The sequence below is a fragment of the Podarcis bocagei genome, assembly GCF_964188305.1.
Source record: "Podarcis bocagei genome assembly, chromosome: 7".
NCBI classification, from domain to species: domain Eukaryota; kingdom Metazoa; phylum Chordata; class Lepidosauria; order Squamata; family Lacertidae; genus Podarcis; species Podarcis bocagei.
In genome coordinates this window covers 8,400,961-8,423,173 of record NC_138132.1, presented here as the reverse complement: position 1 = coordinate 8,423,173, position 22,213 = coordinate 8,400,961, and the positions used below count along the sequence as shown (strand labels likewise).

At 49.7% G+C, this 22,213-nt stretch overlaps 1 protein-coding gene across 1 annotated transcript; it reads right to left on the bottom strand.

Annotated features, from left to right (window-relative positions):
* Window positions 1-11,317: 11,317 nt before the first annotated feature.
* CALM3 (calmodulin 3) lies at window positions 11,318-21,725 on the bottom strand. The gene is made up of 6 exons (XM_081200785.1): window positions 21,501-21,725; window positions 15,691-15,721; window positions 15,037-15,180; window positions 14,061-14,167; window positions 13,693-13,828; window positions 11,318-12,929 (listed from the first exon to the last, which is right to left on the bottom strand). Exons 1-6 carry the CDS (start codon window positions 21,501-21,503, stop codon window positions 12,901-12,903), a joined length of 450 nt encoding a protein of 149 aa, XP_081056911.1. The 5' UTR covers window positions 21,504-21,725; the 3' UTR covers window positions 11,318-12,900.
* Window positions 21,726-22,213: the final 488 nt, after the last annotated feature.

Here is a 22,213-nt window from a genome sequence, read left to right as displayed (position 1 = left end):
GCGGCTTCCAACTGAATATTGTACAGTACAGCTTCAAACATTAAAAACTTCCCTAAAGAGGGCTGCCTTCAGATGACTTTTAAAAGTAAAATAGTTGTTTTTTGCTTTGACATCTGCTGGGAGGGCGTTCCACAGGGCAGGCGCCACTACCGAGAAGGCCCTCTGTCTGGTTCCCTGTAACCTTACTTCTCGTAATGAAGGAACCGCCAGAAGGCCCTCGGTGCTGGACCTCAGTGTCCGGGCTGAACGATGGGGGTGGAGACGCTCCTTCAGGTATACAGGGCAGAGGCCATTTAGGGCTTTAAAGGTCAGCACCAACACTTTGAATTGTGCTCGGAAACATACAGGGTGCCAAAGAAGATCTCTCAGAACCGGTGTTATGTGGTCCCGGCGGCCACTGCCAGTCACCAGTCTAGCTGCCGCATTCTGGATTAATTGCAGTTTCCTCCTTCTGACAACAACTGCAGCCCAGCTGGTGCCAAATGTCTTGCTCTTTCCTTTGGCCGCAACAGTGAGGCCAAGACAGGGGCAGGTCTTGTTATCTGGGCAGCCCAAGACCCCCATACACAGTGCTGTGATTCTTCAATAGTTTGACTTCACCCCCAGAGGCACAATCCATTCTCTCCAGAGACTCACCTTGAGATGGTGGTTTAGAAGGTGATTAATAAAGCAAACAGCAGCCACAATCTGGGCTGGCTAACCTATAGCCATCCGGGGTTGTGGGACTACAATTCCCATCATCCTTTGCTATTGAAGTCTCTGGTGGGGGGGTGGAAGGGGGAAATAATGTATGTGATTATATGGTTTGATAATTTGTTATGTTGAAATTGCTAATTTTTTTTTAAAAGGGAGGGGGGAGGGCTGGGACATGGATGAGGGAGCAAGCTTTTCTCTTGCTCTGGAGGGCAGGACTCGAACCCATGGCTTCAAGTTACAAGAAAGGAGATTCTGACCAAACATCAGGAAGAACTTTCTGACAGTAGGAGCTTTTTAAAAGTGGAACGGATGGCCATCTGTCAGGGATGCTTTCGTTGAGATTCCTGCATTCATGATCCATGGTGGTTGTTGCTGTTTAGTCGTTTAGTCGTATCCGACTCTTCGTGACCCCCTGGACCAGAGCATGTAGCCACAAATTCTTCTCCATGAATTTATCAGATCTTCTTCTAAAGCCATCTTAAAGGTAAAGGCACCCCTGACCATTAGGTCCAGTTGTGACCGACTCTGGGGTTGCGGCACTCATCTCACTTTATTGGCCGAGGGAGCCAGCGTACAGCTTCCGGGTCATGTGGCCAGCAGGACTAAGCCGCTTCTGGCGAACCAGAGCAGCACATGGAAACGCCGTTTACCTTCCCGCCGGAGTGGTACCTATTTATCTACTTACACTTTGACGTGCTTTAGAACTGCTAGGTTGGCAGGAGCAGGGACCGAGCAACGGGAGCTCACCCTGTTGCGAGGATTCGAACCGCCAACCTTCTGATCAGCAAGTCCTAGGCTCTGTGGTTTAACCCACAGCGCCACCCGTGTCCCATTGCCTACATTGGCTGGTGCTATTTGGAAGTTAGGGTCCAAGCTCTTGAGGCACAGAGGTTAGCAACCCCAGTGTAGTCACACTTAATTTTTGAAGTTCCTCCTTACATGCAAGATATTGAGTTGCCATAGCAGATTTTTTGAAAAATTGTGTGTAAAATGGGCAGAGTCCAGAAGCTATGAATGAGATCCTGGCTGGTCTGAAGGCTTTGTTGTTGTTGTTGTTTAGTCATTTAGTCATGTCTGACTCTTTGTGACCCCATGGACCAGAGCATGCCAGGCACTCCTGTCTTCCGCTGCCTCCCGCAGCCTGGTCAGACTCATGTTTGTAGCTTCAAGAACACTGTCCAACCATCTCGTCCTCTGGCGTCCCCTTCTCCTTGTGCCCTCCATCTTTCCCAACATCAGGGGCTTTTCCAGGGAGTCTTCTCTTCTCAGGAGGCGGCCAAAGTCTTGGAGCCTCAGCTTCAGGATCTGTCCTTCCAGTGAGCACCCAGGGCTGATTTCCTTCACAATGGAGAGGTTTGATCTTTTTGCAGTCCATGGGACTCTCAAGAGTCTCCTCCAGCACCATAATTCAAAAGCATCAATTCTTTGGCGGTCAGCCTTCTTTATGGTCCAGCTCTCACTTCCATACATCACTACTGGGAAAACCATAGCTTTTACTATACGGACCTGTGTTGGCAAGGTGATGTCTCTGCTTTTTAAGATGCTGTCTAGGTTTGCCATTGCCTTTCTCCCAAGGAGCAGGCGTCTTTTAATTTCGTGACTGCTGTCACCATCTGCAATGAAGGCTTTTTCCTACTCTTAAGAAGGCAGGAGAAGCAAAGGACTGCATGTGAAAGCATGGAGGCTGCAGCTGCAGCCATGTAATGAACATAGTCTGCACCTAGCAGGTACCTAACAAATGAGATTAGGCAGGCAAGCCCTAGCTGGAAAGAGGACTAGTGGGGTGCCACAGAGGACTAGTGGGGTGCCACAGGGTTCTGTCTTGGGCCCGGTCTTATTCAACATCTTTATCAACAACTTGGATGATGGACTCAAGGGCATCCTGATCAAATTTGCAGATGACATCAAACTGGGAGGGGTGGCTAACACCCCAGAGGACAGGATCACACTTCAAAACGACCTTGACAGATTAGAGAACTGGGCCAAAACAAACAAGATGAACTTTAACAGGGAGAAATGTAAAGTATTGCACTTGGGCAAAAAAAATGAGAGGCACAAATACAAGATGGGTGACACCTGGCTTGAGAGCAGTACATGGGAAAAGGATCTAGGAGTCTTGGTTGACCACAAACTTGACATGAGCCAACAGTGTGACGTGGCAGCTAAAAAAGCCAATGCAATTCTGGGCTGCATCAATAGGAGTATAGCATCTAGATCAAGGGAAGTAATAGTGCCACTGTATTCTGCTCTGGTCAGACCTCACCTGGAGTACTGTGTCCAGTTCTGGGCACCACAGTTCAAGAAGGACACTGACAAACTGGAACGTGTCCAGAGGAGGGCAACCAAAATGGTCAAAGGCCTGTAAACGATGCCTTATGAGGAACGGCTAAGCTAGCTGGGCATGTTTAGCCTGGAGAAGAGGAGGTTAAGGGGTGATATGATAGGCATGTTCAAATATATAAAAGGATGTCACATAGAGGAGGGAGAAAGGTTGTTTTCTGCTGCTCCAGAGAAGCGGACACGGAGCAATGGATCCAAACTACAAGAAAGAAGATTCCACCTAAACATTAGGAAGAACTTCCTGACAGTAAGAGCTGTTCGACAGTGGAATTTGCTGCCAAGGAGTGTGGTGGAGTCTCCTACTTTGGAGGTCTTTAAGCAGAGGCTTGACAACCATATGTCAGGAGTGCTCTGATGGTGTTTCCTGCTTGGCAGGGGGTTGGACTCGATGGCCCTTGTGGTCTCTTCCAACGCTATGATTCTATGATTCTAGGACAGGGCTTCAACAGTTTCCAAGCAGGAAAGCCTGTTCAAGAAGCCATCTCCCCATGGCGGCTGGCTCCCTCTGCTGTGCTCAAGGAGACGTTGCAGATTCAGATACGCTTTGTCTCCCGTCAACTTCACAGCCAGCCGTCAGTTTTGCTTGTCTTCAAGTGAGCTCCCAAATCTCCCCTCCCATTGTTTCAAACTGCAAACGCCAGAGATTTCAGAGATGCCCACGGCTTTTTTGAAGAAGAAAAAAGAAGTCAGCTTTCCCCATCAACCTCTATAACCTATTTAGAATCTCAGGAGGACAATCGGAGCTGGCAAATGCTTGGGTCCTGTAGGAGGAAAAAGTGAAAGAGGCAGCCATCACCTTTAGGAAGGAGAGAGATGAACCCAAAACTTTTTTTCTCTTTCTTTTCTTTTTATAGATCCAAACAATTCAGCGCTAGGAACTGAGCCACAGGTTATCATTTATTAGACGCTGCTGAATTTTTAAAAAAATAAATAATCATAATTTTTATTAAGTACAAAATAGAAAACATACATATTTACAACAAAGGAAAATACAAAGGAAAAAGAAAATACATATAACCAAGGAAAAAAATTAGAGAATACGTTGCCTCTTTTCATATTTACAGTTATTTATACCTCTATAAAATGCTATTCACAATAAAGGAGTGAAATGAAAGATATAAGAAAAAAAGAAAAAAAGAACAAAGAAAAAATAAAGAAGTAAAAGAAAAGGATCATAGGTGAAAAATTTTAAAAGCAAATAAGTATTCACTATACATAGCCGTTTCCCATCTATATTTATATTCAATTGTATAATTTCATCTTGTCCTTATCTACCTTAAAAAGTGTTGTTCTTCATATTTTCCCTTTGGATTTCCTTAATGTCTCACTTTGTATTTTTTATATTACGCACAAGATTATTCTAAACACAACCAGATTTTTGTAGTCGAGCCCTGGTTTTGTAAATAATCATTTAAAAACTCCCATTGCTTCATAACCATGGTTTTGGATTTTCTCCTTATTATATCCATCAGTTTTGCTAGTTCCAGGTACTCGCAAAGTTTCCCCAACCATTCTCTTTTTGTTGGGATGATGTTGAATTTATATTTATCATATCCTATTCTTACCAATGTTCACTTGTGCTCTATCCTACACCAGTTTGATGTTTGCATAATGAAGCCATCTCTAAATACTGTAATACTCATTTTCACAACAGGTGTTTTGAGTGCAAGACAGACCCCATCATCCCTGACTACTGGCCATATTGCTTGGGGCTGATGGGAATCAGAATCCAGAGCAAAGTCCTTCAACCTTGGGTCCCCAGCTGTGGTTGTACTACAACTCCCATCATCCCCAGCCAGCTTAGCCAATGGCCAGGGATGATGGGAACTGTAGTCCAACTACATTTGGAAACCCAAGTTTGAGGAACGCTGATCTAGAGGGCCCCATGTCTGAAAACACCAAACCACTAAAAAGGGGGAGCAGAAAAGACATCGCCCTGACTTAGACTTGCCAAGGATACAACTGAGAAGTGTGCTGAAAGAACCTCAGGGGCTCCCACAAAAGGGTACCATCAAAGGAGGCTTTGAGAGTCACTGGTCTGGCCCCACCTCCTTCCAAAGAGCATCCTCCAGGGCTAGTCAATCCGCTGCATCTTTGAACAGTGGAAGTGCTGATCAGAGGCATCATCTTAACTTCTCTCAAGAGACAGCTTCCCATTGCATCTCAGCACCCATTCCAGTTGGGAGACGAATCCACCTTAGCAACAGAACACAGGGCTCCAGCACAGTGTTTCCCAACCTTTTTTGGGCAAAGGCACACTTGTTTCATGAAAAAAATCTCGAGGCACACCACCATTACAGCCCCGTGACATCAGCGCGCAGCGTCACGCCGGGAGGGACGCACGAAAGTGTAAGTTTCAATTTTTTCCCCTCCCCCTTGCCTTCCTTCTGTGCCAACCGCCAAAAAGCCAAGAAAAAAGCCAAGACTTTAGGGCAGCAGGTCGACATGGAAGAAGCTCCTACCTAAGGACAGGTGCGACGGCCGTGTCCTCTTCTGCCACACTTGGCAGCCCTGCCTCACGGTCGTGACTCCCACCCTGATTTCTCCCCGCAGGTCGAGCGGCACAGGCAGCCCAATGTGTCCAGCCCAGACACAAGCCCCGCTTCCCCACTCTAGATCCTGAATGCGACCAAGTGCTCTGGACTCCCGAGCAGGGTGGGAAAGAGGACTCGCATCTGGTAGCCTCCGGGCTCCTCGCCTGCTCGAGGGATGGCATTGCAGGCAAGCTGCCGGCCGTCGCCATCGCCGCCCCCTCATGCGAGTGGACCTGCCCGGAGTGGTGGGCCGGGGGAGGCTCGCTCTCTGTGGGGATGTGGCCCGCACGCGCAGCCCCGCTTCCTCCTGCCCAGGGCTGAGCTCCTTACCCGCGATCTCGGTCTCGCGCACGCGGATCCCACTTATTCCAAAGCTCATGCCACTAGCCGGGGCTCTCACACCGTGCCAGGGCGAGGCGGCGCGGCCCACTGACGTCATCACGGCTCGCCGCCGCCCTCGACTTCCCTGTTCCCTCCCCTCCCTCGGGTCGCCGTGGTTACCGAGGACTGCAAGCTGCTCGGGCGAGCGTGGGGCATTAAGTGGGAGAAGGAAATTTAAAATTAAAACTCGCCTGAAGGCCGCCTCTCCAGATATGAAGCTATCTTTCAAATTTTTTAATTTTTCCCGCGGCACACCAGGCAACGTCTCGCAGCACACTAGTGTGCAGCGGAACACCGGTTGGGAAACACTGCTCCAGCAAGGGTAGGTGTGTATGTGAATAAAAGCAAAGTATAGGAACGCTTAAACTTGATCCCAAGAGAACCTGGATGGTGAAGTGGTTAGAGCAGCTTTCGGACACCTCCAGCTAAGTTGTGATGGCCTGGGAATCGGATTCAGAGGCTGAACCTGAGGAATCCCAGCCTGCACAGGAGTCCCCGCCTCCAGGGCTGGCTGAGCTGGGGCTGGGGCTTGAATCTGAAGGGCCCTCACCTGTGCCAGATCCTCATGAGCAGACACCAGCTGAATTCGCTCTGGCTCCAGAGGTGATTGAGGACCCATTGCCTGCAGGTGCTCCTCTCCCAGCCCTGTCAGGGGAAGGTGGGGTTGCCTCTGGGTCCAGTAACCCTCCAGCCTCTCCTGAGCTGCCCTCAGGGCAGAAAGCCGGAGAGCTCACTTCCAGGCAAGGAGAGGCGAGTCACCTGTGGACCGGGGCTGCCCTATGCCTCAGAGGAGATAAAGGTCAGCCCGCCCAGTCCCAGGTTGCGGGAGCAACATCGTTGGTTACCTAGTCCTGCCGGCACCCTGTCCTGCTTTCTGCCAGAGTTCCTGACCTCACCCGACTCCCTGCCTTGGACCCCGCTTCAGCCTTGGACCGGACACGGACCACGCCGCACGGTGACCCCCCCCCCCGGACCAGCACATAAGTGGGGTTTAAGTGCAATGAATGGATGCACCTCTCTTTCAAATCAGAACCAGTGAAGGCGGTGAAGGTCCTGTGTGTCTGGAGGTGGTTGGAGGATGGATGGCGGCTAACAGATTGAGGTTGAATCCTGACAAGAGAGAAGTACTGTTTTGGGGGGACAGGGGGTGGGCGGGTGTGGAGGACTCCCTGGTTCTGAATGGGGTAACTGTGCCCTTGAAGGACCAGTTGCGCAGCCTGGGAGTCATTGGAGGCACAGGTAAATTATGTGTCCAGGGTAGCTGTTTACCAGCTCCATCTGGTACGCAGGCTGAGACCCTATCTGCCCGCAGACTGCCTTACCAGAGTGGAGCATGCTCTGGTTATCTCCCACTTGGACTACTGCAATGCGCTCTTCGTGGGGCTACCTTTGAAGGTGACCTGGAAACTACAACTAATCCAGAATGTGGCAGCCAGACTGGTGACTGGGAGCGGCCGCCGAGACCACATAACACCGGTCTTGAAAGACCTACACTGGCTCCCAGTGTTGGTGCTGGCCTTTAAAGCCCTAAACGGCCTCGGTCCAGTATATCTGAAGGAACGTCTCCACCCCCATCGTTCTACCTGGACACTGAGGTCCAGCACCGAGGGCCTTCTGGCAGTTCCCTCACTGCAAGAAGCCAAGTTACAGGGAACCAGGCAGAGGGCCTTCTCAGGAGTGGCACCCGCCCTGTGGAATGCCCTACCACTAGATGTCAAAGAGAACAACTACCAGACTTTTAGAAGACATCTGAAGGCTGCCCTGTTTAGGGAAGCTTGTAATGTTTGATGTATTACAGTATTTTAATATATTGCTGGAAGCCACCCAGAGTGGCTGGGGAAGCCCAGCCAGATGGGCGGGGTATAAATTATTTATTATTATTATTATTATTATTATTATTATTATTATTATTATTATTATTATTAATCCAGGCCGGCTGGGATTCTGCCTTGAAGCAGCTCATGGCTGACCCCCTATGAGCAAAAAAGCTGGCATCAGTTGAGCAGCTGTAACCAAATACCCGTATTTCTGAGAACTCCTCAACTTTAAGAGAGGTCTTTGCCATGTTCCACAGCAGAGGGTGTCATCTTCCGCTCTTGCAAAAACCACAAGCATTAGAAACCCCCCCAAGTGCACGCTATACTTTTAACAGCTGCAGATTTAAGTGTTTCTATCCTGCGTTTCTGGCTGCTCTGGCTGTTCCCGGATTTTAATTTCTCTTCTTGTTGACAACCACCAAGAGGACTTGTGTTCTAGGGCAGCCTATAAATACTGTAAATAAATATTGCATGCAAGAGGAACTGGGTGGCCAGCGGGGCAGGGTTTTGGCAGCTAGTGTAGAATGTGCGCAGGCCGCGGATCAACTCTCTTGGGCAGCTGCCCCCCAACTTGGGGTGTGCTCCAGATGTTGAGAGACTTCCAGCTCCCATCGTCCGCAGCCAGCACAGCTCTAGGTCTTGCAGACAATGTTGCCCTGAAATGCAAATGGGACTGGGTCATCCGCAGCTAAGTGTATGCAGACACACACAGGCACACACAAATGCCCGCAGGATCAGGCCAATGGCCATCTAGTCCAGCATCCTGTTCTCCGTGTGGCCAACAAGTTGCCCGTAGAAAACCCTCAAAAGTTGGATCTGAGAACGAGAGCAACTCTCCCCATATGTGGCTTCCAGCAAGTGTTATTTGGAAGCATTATTACATCCAGCTATGGAGACACAGCGGGCACGCGGGTGGCGCTGTGGGTTAAACCACAGAGCCTGGGACTTGCTGATCAGGTCGGCGGTTCGAATCCCCACGACGGGGTGAGCTCCCGTTGCTCAGTCCCTGCTCCTGCCAACCTAGTAGTTCAAAAGCATGCCAGTACAAGTAGATAAATAGGTACCGCTTTGGTGGGAAGGTAAACAGCGTTTCCGTGTGCTTTGGTTCGCCAGAAGCGGCTTAGTCCTGCTGGCCACATGACCCAGGAGCTGTATGCCGGCTCCCTCGACAATAAAGCAAGATGAGCACCGCAACCCCAGAGTCGGTCACGACTGGACGAAATGGTCAGGGGTCCCTTTACCTTTATGGAGGCACAGCAAAGCCATCAAAGCTACCAGAGAAGTTATAGCCCTCTCCTCCATGAAATTGCTGAATCCTCTCTTAAAGCCATCCAAGTTGATGGCCCTCATTGCCTCCAGAGGGAATGAGTTCCATAGTTCCTACTATGCGTAGAGAGAAGAAATTGTTGTATCTGTTCTGAATTTTCCAACGTTCAGTCTCATTGGAGGTCCACCAGTTGCAGTGTTATGAATGGGAAATACTTTTCTCTATGCACTTTCTCCATGCCATGTATTATGTCATAAACGTCTATCCTGTCCACTCTAACCCACCTTTTGTCTTAACTAAAAGGTCCTGAACGCTGCAACCTTTTCTCTTGCCGTTTTCTGAACCATTTCCAACTCTTCAATATCCTGCTTGAGGTGAGGTGACCAGAAACACACACAGTATTCCAAATGCAGTTGCCCCGTGGGTGTTTGTAACGACATTATATCAACCATTTTATTTTCAATTCATTTTCTTAATGACCCATAGCATGGAAATTGCCTCAGCTGCCACGAACTGGGTCAATGCCTTTATCAAGCTACCTATTTCAACCCCTAATTTTTATTTGTGGTCGCTGCCAATTCAGACCCCATGAGCATATGAAATTAATATTTTTTGCTCCAGTATTTTATCACTTTACACTTGTTTACCGTGGATTGCGGGACGCAGGTGGCGCTGTGGGTTAAACCACAGAGCCTAGGACCTGCTGATCAGAAGTTGAGCTCCCTTTGTTCGGTCCCTGCTCCTGCCAACCTAGCAGTTCAAAAGCACATCAAAGTGCAAGTAGATAAATAGGTACCACTCCAGCGAGAAGGTAAACGGCGTTTCCGTGCGCTGCTCTGGTTCGCCAGAAGCGGCTTAGTCATGCTGGCCAAATGACCCACAAGCTGTACACCGGCTCCCTCGGCCAATAAAGAGAGATGAGCGCCGCAACCCCAGAGCTGGTCACGACTGGACCTAATGGTCAGGGGTCCTTTTACCTTTACCTTGGATTGCACTTGCCATTTTACCGCCCATTCACTCAGCTTTGGGTTGTCCTCCTGGAGCTCTTTACAATCTCTTTTGCTTTAATGATCCAGAACCATTTAGTATCATTTGCAAACTTGGCCACCTCACTGCTCACCTCTTTAGATCATTTATGAAGAAGTTAAATAGCACAGGTACCAATACTAATCCTTTCTACTTCTCTGCATTGTCTGTTGGTTCCTCCTCTACTTCCTGCAACTTAGCCAATTCCTGACCCATAAAAGGACCTCTCCTCTTATTCTTTGACCGCTAAGCTTACTCAGGGGTCTTTGATGAGGTACTTCGCCAAAATGCTTTTCAATGTCCAAGTACACTGTGTTAACCAATCTATACCCATATACTTGTTGACACTGTCAATGAACTCCAATAGAATTGCGAGACAAGATTTTCCCTTGCAGAAGCCATGCTAGCTCTGCTTCAGCGAAGCTTGTTCTCCTCTATGCTTGGCTATTTTATCTTTAACACTTTCCACCAGTTTTCTTGGGGCAGACAGTATGCTAACAGCATTCCCCCTGCATCCTTTTTTAAAAAAACTAGTGTTACATTGGTTACTTTCTAGTCCTCAAGAACGGAGGGAACAAGTTATATACTTTAGACAGAAGATCAGCAATTTCACATTTGAGTTCTTTTATAACTCTCGGTGGGTGCCACTGGACACAGTGATTAATCTTACTGTAAACAAGTGGTACAGTGACAATAAAGTATTTCTATTTGTCAATTTTTGTGTTGCCTACTAGGCTTAGAGCATAATTTCTCATCACAACTATCTGCCCCAGTTCCTTAGACTCGCCTCCTGCAAAGGTTAGGTTTAGGCACTGGGATCTGCCTGTATCTTTGGTTGTGAAGAGAGAGGCAAAGAATTCGTTCAGCTTTCTTTGCAATCTCCTTACCTTCCTTTCGCAGTTTTTTGGCTCCCTTGTCCTCCATTTCCTTCCTTTGCCCACCCAGGATCAATGGTAGCAACATAAAGAACACAGCTGCTTCTGCTCAAAGCGACTAAGTCAAATGATGCTTTCCAACGCAAGTAGCTCCAGGCTTATACCACGAGCCCATGGAAGTGGCTCAGCGATTACAACCTTCAGAGGAAAGCTCTTACCAATTTAATTTGTTTTCAAAAAGTTTCCCCAAGGGGAATTTGCTGCATTCGCCCATGGGGAAAAGAGACACTCACATCTTAAGCTGTTCCAGCAACTGTGAAACAAAACAACCGAACGAGGCGGTCCAGTTAAAGGGACAGGGAATATCAAAGCAAACAGCCATTTCAGGTAGTCACTGCATTTTATTGGAAAACATTGATATAATTTTATTTTCACAGCTTGAACTGAACACAACACCACCTGCTTTCAAAGACATTCTTGCTCCAACCTTCCCCACGCCCCCTGCCTAAGTTCTCAGGTGAGATGCCTCCACCTCTGCTCAACACAGGAGTGCAGAAGACAGGAAATAATAAGAAGAGGGGGCGTGGTCAAATCCGCCACGGACTGCGCAAAGCACTCTTCTTTCACCCGGTTTCAGGGAAATTCTGCAGCTCTGTTTCGATTCCCCCTCCAAAACTGGTTTTTTTTTCCTCTTCTTCTTTATTTATTTAAATTTTTTTTGGATTAAAAAATAAAAGTGAAAAAAAGGAAAGAGAAGCAAGTTTGCGGCCCATGCTGTTTTGCCACGAGAAAAGGGGGGCGGGGGGACAGGCGGAGTTAAGGAAGCAACATTGAAAGAGCACAGACACTGAAGCCAAAGGTGCGGCACAAGCGTTAAAACCGAGAGAGCCACTACGAAAAAAATGAAGCGTCGCATGAGGAAGGCGGGGGGGGGAGGAGGAGGGAGGGAGAAGAGGGCGTTCTGGCGCAGTTGGCATTCACTCAGCAGCAGCTTCACTGTTTTATTGCGGTTCCGTTCCGACGCCTCCCCCCCTCCCAAACCCCTCAAGCTGCCAATCAAAAGCATTCGCCGTCGCCATACGCGGGGTGACCCCCCCTCCCCGCAAAAGGGGCCTGTGGCATCAGGTATTTACATAGCAGCTCCAATGTCTGGACACAATGCTTAGGAAACTGTAAGGACATTTACAATTTATACAAGAAGGTTAAGAACAAAGACAGAAGTTAAAATTATGGGCGGTTGGTTCGGTTTTGCGTGTGTGTTTTTTTCCTTTAAACAGCCAATCGGACAGTTGTCGGACGCTCCCCCCTCCCCCTCTTTTTAACAGCCTCTTCTCCCATCATGCTGACGGAGCTCTCTGGAACCCGCCTTCAGCCACAGGCACCCCGGCGGTGGGATAGCGCGCCCCCTCCCACGAAAACGAAGGGGGCGAAAACAACAACCCAGTTTCCTCCTTGTACCCCTCCTCGGTGTTCCCTGGGGCAAGACCTTCGGTGGCAACCGCTATGTCAATGCGCACGACCACAGTGCCAGACACATGCAACACGATTAAGAAGGTTTTTGCGCTCTCTCCACCCCCGTCGTGTGGATTCTTGAAAGAAAGAGAAAGAATCTGCGCCCTGGGAGACAGGCCAGCTCTGGCTGCAGAACAGAAGACCCGATGGAAACAAAAGACATCCACAAGGTTGGAGGTTCTCGGGGAGGTTTTTTTGGGGGGGATGCACCAGAAGAGGTGGAAGGAAGGAAAGACGGGGAGGGGGAAGGAGGGAGAGCAAGAAGGAGGAGGGAGAGATGAGTGCAATCATGCAGCTTGGGGAGTTTCTTTTTTTTCTTTTTAATTGCTTGGTCAGATTTATTCCACAGCCGATTGTTTTGCTTAGAGAACCAGGTTACTTAAGTAGAGAGAGTGTGTTGGAGAAAAGTATCGAAGGAGAATGGGCATTGCCAGCCACCCACTCTGCGGGCTTCACTTTGCAGTCATCATCTGCACAAACTCTGCAAGAGACACAGTGTAAGGAAGCAAAGTCAGTACGGCGGTGCCCACACCCTTTGAAGCTGGAAGACTTGAGATCACCTAGTCGCAAAGCTCCCTAGACATCAGCCCAGTCAGCGGTCACAGTTACTTTGGCTTGACATGATTCGACTTTTACACTCGATGTAGTTTTCCAAAGATAAAAGCAAACAGAGCTGTAATAATGCTGTGAACTGTGTCGGCTCCACTCTCATAATGCCTTCATCCAGAGAAAACTACCAGAGGGAAATTCAAGGGTACCCCCGCCACTGAACACGACCTTAATGTGTACCCTGCTATATTGAACAATGTGTGAAGACTACCGTAGGCTTCAAGAAGCAAAGAAAAATCCCCAGAATAGTACCATCTAGATTTGAGGGGAAGGGCTAAACAAGCCCTGGTTCTATCCAGCCAAGGCCTGTAAAAAAAAAGGAAACTTCAAAGCCTTTGAATACGTTCTGCATATATGTGGACCTCACTGATGGACTCGGGAGTATTAAATTTGGGGTTATTTCCACACAGCTCAAAACATCCCCCCCTCAACAATGATATATAAAAATGGTTACGGTGCTTCCACGCCACCCAGATGGCTGAAGTCTGTGACACAATTACGGCCCTTGAAAACGAGAAGAGGGCCCATACAGTTCTTTAGAGACCCTCTGCCGAAGCAGAACCTCAATTCTTTCATGCAACGTTCTGGCTGCCAAAACGGCAGCAGGCAAAATGCTGATCCCATCCCCGACTCACCTTCATAGTTGACCTGCCCGTCCCCATCAATATCTGCCTCCCTTATCATTTCGTCCACCTCCTCGTCAGTGAGCTTCTCCCCTAGGTTTGTCATCACATGGCGTAACTCTGCTGCGCTAATGTAGCCATTCCCATCCTGGAAGCAAAGGAATCAGTTTAGCAGGGAGCAGCACAGCTAGGCAGCACCTTCCACTTTTATCCTGGCAAATGGCGTTTCCTTCTCCATTCTGTATGCTCCAGATTAAGGGAAGGGGACACTGCTGTTTCCTTGCCATTCTCCCTCAGAGTATATGGGGATGCACGGCAGTATTTTGTCCACTCTCCTTCCTCCCCTCCAGAAGGCGGGTGGTCCTTCTCCACTTCCTCACCTTATCAAACACTCTGAAAGCCTCTCGGATCTCCTCCTCACTGTCTGTGTCCTTCATCTTCCTTGCCATCATGGTCAAGAACTCTGGGAAGTCAATTGTGCCGTTCCCTGAAAACAGAAATGAAAACCAGTAAGACGAAGCCAGCAGAAACCAAAGCAGCTGCAGACTGGGATGCCGAGACCAATCCCAAATAGCCACCCTAGGACAAAGCCAGCCTGGGAAGACTGAAGCCCCGCTTGAAGGGAACCGAACTAGCTGGTGGAATGTGTTGGAGTTGGGACACATTATGGCACAAAAGGAGTTCCACACCCCAGCACTGAAACTAGCGCCTGCTAAACGGTCTGCCTGTGAAGCAATCACAAAGAATATCTCAAGATACTGCAGGAGTTACCCAAGTGTTGGTATTTTGTTTTTATTTTAAGCATATTGGACAGTGCAACTTGGAAGGCAGTATATGCACTGAAGAAAGTGAGTGGCATTTTCAAGACATTCATGTTGTGCCCTTCTGTTATCCCTGGAAGGAAATAGGGTGCTACTTCCTATTATTGCTATTATTATTACTACTACAACAACTATTGACTTTCTGGGTCCATCACAAGCCTTGACCCATCCCCCACTCCACTGTCAGCTAGTACCCTATCAGAACCAGTCCCCATCATTGCATTCATTGGCAACTTAATACATAGGCCAGTCTATGTTAGTCTGGCAAGATCAAATAAATCAATATCCCTCTTGCTTCTACCTCTTGCCTCTCAGTCACAAAAGGCAGGGAAACAGCAGGGATGGGTGGATGTCTAAGCACAGGAGTCAGAGAAGCTCAGTGGGAAAGGTAAACTGTTCCTCTTGTCTATCAAGAATAAAGCTTGCTCCCCAATCTAAGCAACCCCCGCTGAATTTCTGCATAAAGTACTGGCAGAAGCCATGGGTTTTGGATCAATTACTCTGCCCAGGCCCCCTTAGTGCTGGGGCCACTTACCATCAGCATCAACTTCATTGATCATGTCTTGCAGTTCTGCCTCGGTGGGGTTCTGACCCAGAGACCTCATCACAGTGCCAAGCTCCTTGGTGGTGATGGTGCCATCCCCGTCCTTGTCAAAGAGGGAGAAGGCCTCCTTGAATTCTGCAGGGGGAAGCAGGGTTGATGTAAGCTACATAGAGATCATGTACTTGCAACCAGTGATTATCCTGGAAGTCTAGCCAGCCCCATTCCAAAGACTTGGGAGAGAGGGGAACCAAGTGAGTCTGGTGCTGTATTTGAAATCCCAAGTGCCTAACATGCTGGTGGCAGCACAAGCCTGTTCACATTTTCCCAGGGATTTGTTTTGATCTTTTGTGGCCTTGCCCTCACACCACCACCCAAACCCAGCAGATGGGGAAATTATCTCTCCTAAAAGAACTGTAGTAAGGATTCTGCACTTCAAGGACTACCAGAAAAAAAAAATCCTCCTTCTCTGCAAAGAAGCTCACAAGCTGCCCCTCACCATGTGCATTCTGGCTCAGTTTGAGCAGTAGTTAACCCAGCTTCAAAGCCAATAGACAAGGGGATGTACTGCTCGCCTTCCCTCAACGTGCAGATCAATTCAGTGCCAGTCGAGTTAATATTTACTGCCACTGTATGCTGAGGACTCACCTGCAATCTGCTCTTCGGTAAGTTGGTCAGCCTGAAAGAAGTGAGAGAGAAAAACACATATAAAATGAAGAGTCAAACCTCTCTACATCTCTTATCAGCCTCCCTGGTGGGGAAGCAGCAGAGCCCATGCCATTTTCCACATTACCTGTAAGCCCCCAGCTCAGGTTCACACACCTTGTGACCTACCAAGCTAGATGCAGTCCACCTGCAATATCCAAAGGGTCTCCTGATGCCAACCTGCTATATGTGGCTGCATTTGGCTTAACCCCCAGCCTCAGTTCTTCAATTCAGGGCTACAGAGCTGAGATTGTAGCAGCAGCCCAATCCACAGAGGGTGAGAAAGGGCTTCGAAGCACACCACTCATACCAGGACAGGCCATGGCCTCTAAGCCTGTCCATCATTCTATTGCTTCCTCCCTATGGTTGTCATTGCTGCCTTCCTTCACCCTGGCTCTCACCAAGAAGTCTTAAACCTGGAGCTATGCACATCCCCCATAATATGGCACAATGCAGAAGAACTGCAGGTGGACGGCAACAGCTGCATCATTGGAACAAGCAGGGCAAAAGATTCCTGCATTGCAGGGGTTCTCCTAAATGACCCTCGTGGTCCCTTCCAACTCTACAGTGCTACGATTTTAAGTCACGTGGAGAAACCTAAATGTTTCAGAGCAGGATAGTTGGGTCCTGAATCTCACCGGTTAGCCTGCTTCATTAAACCCCTCAACAGCCAATCTATGCCTGCTTTGCTGAGCACTGACCCAGAGGATTGTGTCCTCTTTAAAGGGATGACCCTGGTGAAATAATATTCTCCTTCCTCTTTCTGCTGGCTTTCAAAAATTGTCAGGAAGGAGCAAATAAACAATTAAGAGCAAGTCAGGAGGATTTTTTTTTTAGGTGGCTGGATTCTTCATCAAGTAACTTACAGCATCTGCTGAAATACCATAGAAGTTAAGCCTAACACTCTCAAGCCCACTTCCCCCAACCTTTGCTCTGAGCTAGACACGCCCAGCCCCCTTCTGCATCATGCCTATGTTTACAGGAGGCACCAAAAGGCCCTTGAAGCCATGCCAGTTTCAGGAGCGGTGGCAGCACCCACCCACCCGCTGGCCTCTCACAAGTCAGGTTCTGCAATCTAAGCCACAGTGTATCATGACCAGAGAGCAGATGCACCGCAAAAGGTGCAGACAGAGACCAACAGTGCCAGCTGCTTCATGCAGGAAGGACTGGAAAAAAGCCACAGGGGTGGGGTCATTAGCTAGTTTGACCATCAAGTACAGAATTCACCGCCACAAGATATGTTGGTGGCCATTTACACAGCCAGAAATAACAGAACTGGAAAAGGAACTCAAAGCAATGATTTCTTCCCATTTCCCATTTACAATGCTTTCAGAAATGAAACCCAAAATGGCATGCCATTAGACACAGATAACCTATTTCTGCTGTTTCGTTGTATTTATATTGCAAATATGTGGTTTTACTGATGTTTTATTTGCACAGTATTACTGTTTTGTCTTTGGGTTTATGCTAAGCTGCCCCAGAATGGAGGAAAGGCAGGATAAAAAAAGGACAGACAGTGCAACACTGCAGACTGATTTCTGTTGGGATCCACGACTCGACCTGAGCATTCAATGGCTGAACCCAACCAGTATTCTTCTTCCTTAAAATAAGGCAACATTCAGAAGGCAGTTTTCTGGCTGAATGTTATTACAGAAATGTAGGGCTCTGGGATGACAAGGGCAAAGGTTTAGAACTGAATCAGGAAGACACTGGTTCAAATCCTTAATCAGCCAGGGCACTTAATGGGTGACCGTAGGCAAATTAATAACTGAGCCTACCTTATGTCACAGCATTGTGGTGAGAATGATTAATATCTCAGAAGAATGGTGGGAATAGAAATGCAAATATCATGGCCTAAGGAGAAGTGAGGGTGTTCATCAGCAGTGTATAGGTACTGAGTAAAGTGGATTCGAAGGGGAAGTGAGGCACATTTCCACCTTTGTATTACCACATCATGGGACTTCTGACATCCTGGACAAGAGCACCTCTGCCGCATTCCCCCTTGTCTGGCCTTGCTGAAGTTGGCTGCACCATTCCATCGTGCTTCTGCGTTGGCTAAGAAGCAGCCTGCAGCTCACACCCATTTCGGTGCACTTGTTTAAAAAAAGGAGTTTTAACATTCTACTTCAGTGCTTTTGGAAGTAAGAGCTGCAAAACACGAGGATTGCTTGGACTCCAGCCTTCACTGCAGTCCCAGCCAGTCCAACACTGCAGCACAGCGAGAGCCAGAGCAGAAGATACAAGGCAAACCTGATACTGCCTGAGAGTCGCTCCTTGCAAAATGCAGATATCACCAAGGATTGCCAAGGGTGCAACATGCAGAAGGGCGAAGTCCGCTGGGGGAGGGGGAGAAGAAGGAAAGCCCCCAATGAAAGTCCAGATGCAGCCATATGAAGTCCTCCCCACGCCCCACATTCTGGGGGGGACAGACCCATTTAGGCTTTAGAGCTAGAGGTATTTTTGCAGAGAAACTAATGCTACCCCGGATTAACAGGGGCTCAGTTAAACAGAACTGCAGTGGACTTAGGAGCCCTCTACTGTCAGAAAAGGAAACAAGGATGATAAAGCACTTCCAATGCAGTGACAGAAAGTGAGGATCTGGGGAAGGTTTTAATACACTGCACCACAAAGGGTCACATCAATGCAGGAAAGGGTGGGTGGGACCACCCACATCTCAGCCAAGGGAGGAAAAAATCCTCATTTTGAGCTCAGGCACAGAACTGTCAGGGGCAACAGGGCAGGAGGGGGTCAAAACAGCCACCTGACTTTCATCTTGGCCAAAGATTTCTCCAGGGCAAAAGCTTGAACTCTGACATCCCTGTCTAAACTTGTCAGATCGCATAAGCTACACAGGGTCTGCTAGACGAGAGGGAAACGCAAAGAGCAAGAAGAACTGCATTGCTCTTCAGAATCAGCCTTCAGAAGTGGCTTGGCATTTATAATGGCTCCCCTACAGGACAGAAGACCAAAGGCCGTGGTAAGATCAAGGAAGGACAGTCCTGGCCTTCATCCCCCTCCCCAATCAAATCATGCTTTACCCCCCCCCCCAAATCTCACTGGCCTTTTCAGCATTGCTTAAGATGGCCTACATCTCAATAATTGCTGGAGAGAGAGAGAAAGAGAGAGAGAGAGATGGTGGCCCTTCAGGGTAGCCAATCTAGATGGCCTGAGGGAAAGATGCTCTGGAAAGTAGGTTAGCATGGCAAGAGCAGCCAGCATGAAAATAATAATCTAATAGCTTCTGGTAGATAAGCCAAGCCGCCAGAGGGAAATGCAGTCTCAAACAGGAAGCCACTCTTCTATATTGCAACGGGCTGAGGGAGGCTCCAGCAAGGGACTGAAGGAATTAGTGCGTCATCCACGCGCCGGAAGCTGCAGCAGGGAGAGGAAGATCAAAACTAGAAGGACCCCTGGCTTCATTACAGGAGAGTGGCTCTTTAAAGGCATTCTTTCTCCATTGTGAGCACTCTTCCCACCCACAGACAAGTGACCCTGTAATACTGAGACACCAAACCTTGTGCTTTACACCTGGGCTACTGTACTGTCTACAGTGACAAGCAGCGGCTCTCCAGAATTTCAGAGAGGAGTCTCTTGCAGCCTTATTGGGAGATGCCAGGGACTAAAACATGGGTCCTTCTGTATGCAAGGCATGTGGCTCTATTACTGAACTATGGCTCCTCTCCAAGCATCCCTAAGGTCCCCAGGATTCCCTCTCCTCATCACCAGACTACAAAGTAGTCTTCACACTATTCTCTCTTGCCAAATTGTTTGTCACGCTGCAATTAGACCAGAACTACCCCACTACATTTCAAATTATCGTGTTGGATGGCTTCCCCACTTCCCCCCAAAGCCAGTCAGAGGTGAGACACGGAGTGGAATGGTTACTTCCATGCTTTTGTTTGAGTCAGGAGTTTGTCAATTTCCTTGTTGAGGCAAATCAAAGGGGTTTCTGAGGCCCAGTGCACGAGAACATCAGATGCTGCAGCTAAACAGTAACCTGGAAAGCAGACCACCAGGAGCCTCATAGAACAGAAGGACATGCAGGCAATAAAACCTTCATTAAGAAGACAGCTCATATTTGTCAGGATCCACACCCATGTTCTCCTGCATCCCCCAAGACAAGCCTCTCTGCTCTCCTAGATGATGGAAAGTGAATTCTCATCAGCAACCCAGCCCCGCCATTTCCAGCCCCAACACAGCTTATGAGGAGACCATTCAAAAGACCATCAACTCCATGCATTCTCTCTTCAAATCATAACCCTCTCAATACACTTCCCCCTATCTTTTCTGCCTATTAGATCTTCCACTCCTAGAAACACCAGCCTGACCTTTGAGGGTCCTGTCAGTTAACTTCCTCCAATTCTACACCATTCACTCATCTCACACCAGATACTCTACATGGCCACCTCCCACAAAGGCTCATTGTCTGTCGGCTTCTGAACAATGGGCTACAAAATGCCATCTCCCACACATCCCCTTCAACGAATCACCTCCAGCCCTTTTCCCATGGCCCTCGAGTGTCCCACTCTCAGCAACATCATTCAGCAGCCATCATGTCTCCTTACAGCGCTGTTACCCAAGAGAACATCTCCAGAAACAAGACCCCTACCCAAAGTACTCCTGAAGGGCAGATCCAAAGGCCTTGTGATGATCAGCTGGCACACTCGGCTACCACCCTTCTCCAGCCCCACCTGCCCTCCTGCCCAATGGCATCCCCCAGCCAGGTGGGCCTTCTGCCCAGTGCCCCTGCTGCCATCACCTCCTCTGTTCAGCACCTGTGGTGCTCCCACCCCCACATCCCCTCCCACCCCAAAAGCCAAGCTCCCTGAAACCACATCCACACCTGAGCCGAGCCCTGCGTTTCTGATCCACTCCCATTAACCTTGCCACCTGCTCCTTGCCCCAATTGCCCAAGAACCTAACCGGCCAGGTAGCCAGCCATTCCGGAAAACCCAGCATCCAGGGCACTTCCTCCCAGCTTTGAGAATCAACGCCAGCGCTTTCTTCCCTTCTCAGCTCTCCCCATCAGCTCTGCACAGCCTCACCCCCTGGACGCCCCCCCCCAGCATCAACAACCCCCCCCCCAAACACACACACTGCTCATCTTATCACATTTCGCCTCTCCCCTTCGTGCTTCTTCGGAAGGAAAGCTCAGGAGAGAGAGGGGGGAATGAGATCAGCCTCCCCCCACGCCTCGCCTCTCTCGCTGCCCCACTCGTCCCAGCCCCCAAATGCTCATTGCACCCCCTTCACTCCGTAGGAGGGGCGTCCTAAGCCTCCCCAAAAAACCCTCCCCTGCAGTCAAGCTGGCACCCCCCAAACCCTGCGCTCAAACTGCCCCCCTCCTCCCCACATCTGCTTCCTCCCCAGCTCCATTCACTCATCCCCCCACAAAAAAACCTCCCCCAACCAGTGCTCCCCCATCTGCAACCCAGGACTTGCACGCGCTGACCCCCCCCATGTGCCCTGCAGTGCGGTGAACCCCCCCGTCTCACGCACCCCAAATACCCCCTATTTGGCTACACCCCCCACAACCATTTCACTGGCGCCATTTCTCCCCTGCCCCCCCCATTAACACCCCCCCCCACACACACAATAAAACCAATGGGGCACTTACCTGGCCCCCTCCTCAGAGACCCTCGGCCCCCTCCCCCCTCATACAGCCCCCCTGAAGACCCCGCTCCATTAACCCCTTCCCCCCTCGCCCCCACCCCCCTCCCTCAATTAACCCCTCAGGCGCCCGCGCCCCTCACCATGGCCGGGTCCGGGTGGCGACAGCAGCTGGAGCGTCGAGAGGCTTCGCGGAGCAGCGGCGGCGATGTGGGGAAGGGAGGTGGGAGCAGCACTAGCCGGAACCCGCTGCGGACCGCCTCACGCACACACACGGCGCGAGAGGGATCCCTCCGCCAACGGCCGCCAGGGGAGCGCCCCGCCCCCTTCCTTCTCTCCGCATTCCGCGCGTCGGAGCTGCTCTTCTTCCCCGCCTCTTTGCGGGGTGGGGTGGGGTGAAGAAGAGGGGGACTATTTTTCCTCTCTTTTTTTTTCCCGCCCGTCGCCGCTTTTTCACTCGTCCGCCCCTCCCTCGAACCGCCTTCCAGCGGAAGGACACAGTATTGTGACGACGCACTTGTGACGCGCGTCCCCATTGGCTGGGGAGCGAGGCGCAGGATGAGACTGCCGCGGCCATTGGTCGCCTCTCACCTGCAATGCGTCAAAATCGGAGCGGGCCATGTCGGAGCGGGAAAGAGGGGGGGTGGAGGGAGGAACCAAATCGGGAGGAATGGGCGGAAAGGCAGGGTAGCCAGCGGGGCAGCGGGCTGCTTGTTTCGTGGGTTTCAGGGAGGAAGGCACCCGCTCGTGCTCTTTCGAATGGTACAAGCCAACTACCCCCCCCACTCCCAGCACAAATAGATCAATCTGGGCATAGGGGGCGGGGCCACAAAAAACCCAGGCAGGCAATAGCCCC

Bases quoted from the DNA above. Each gene is read 5' to 3' on its own strand.
- CALM3 (XM_081200785.1), bottom strand. The intron at 15,181-15,690 runs GTGAGTCCTCAG...TTCCCCCTGCAG, and splicing joins TACCGAAGAGCAGATTGCAG to AATTCAAGGAGGCCTTCTCC. The intron at 13,829-14,060 runs GTGAGGAAGTGG...CTTTGCTTCCAG, and splicing joins CTTTCAGAGTGTTTGATAAG to GATGGGAATGGCTACATTAG.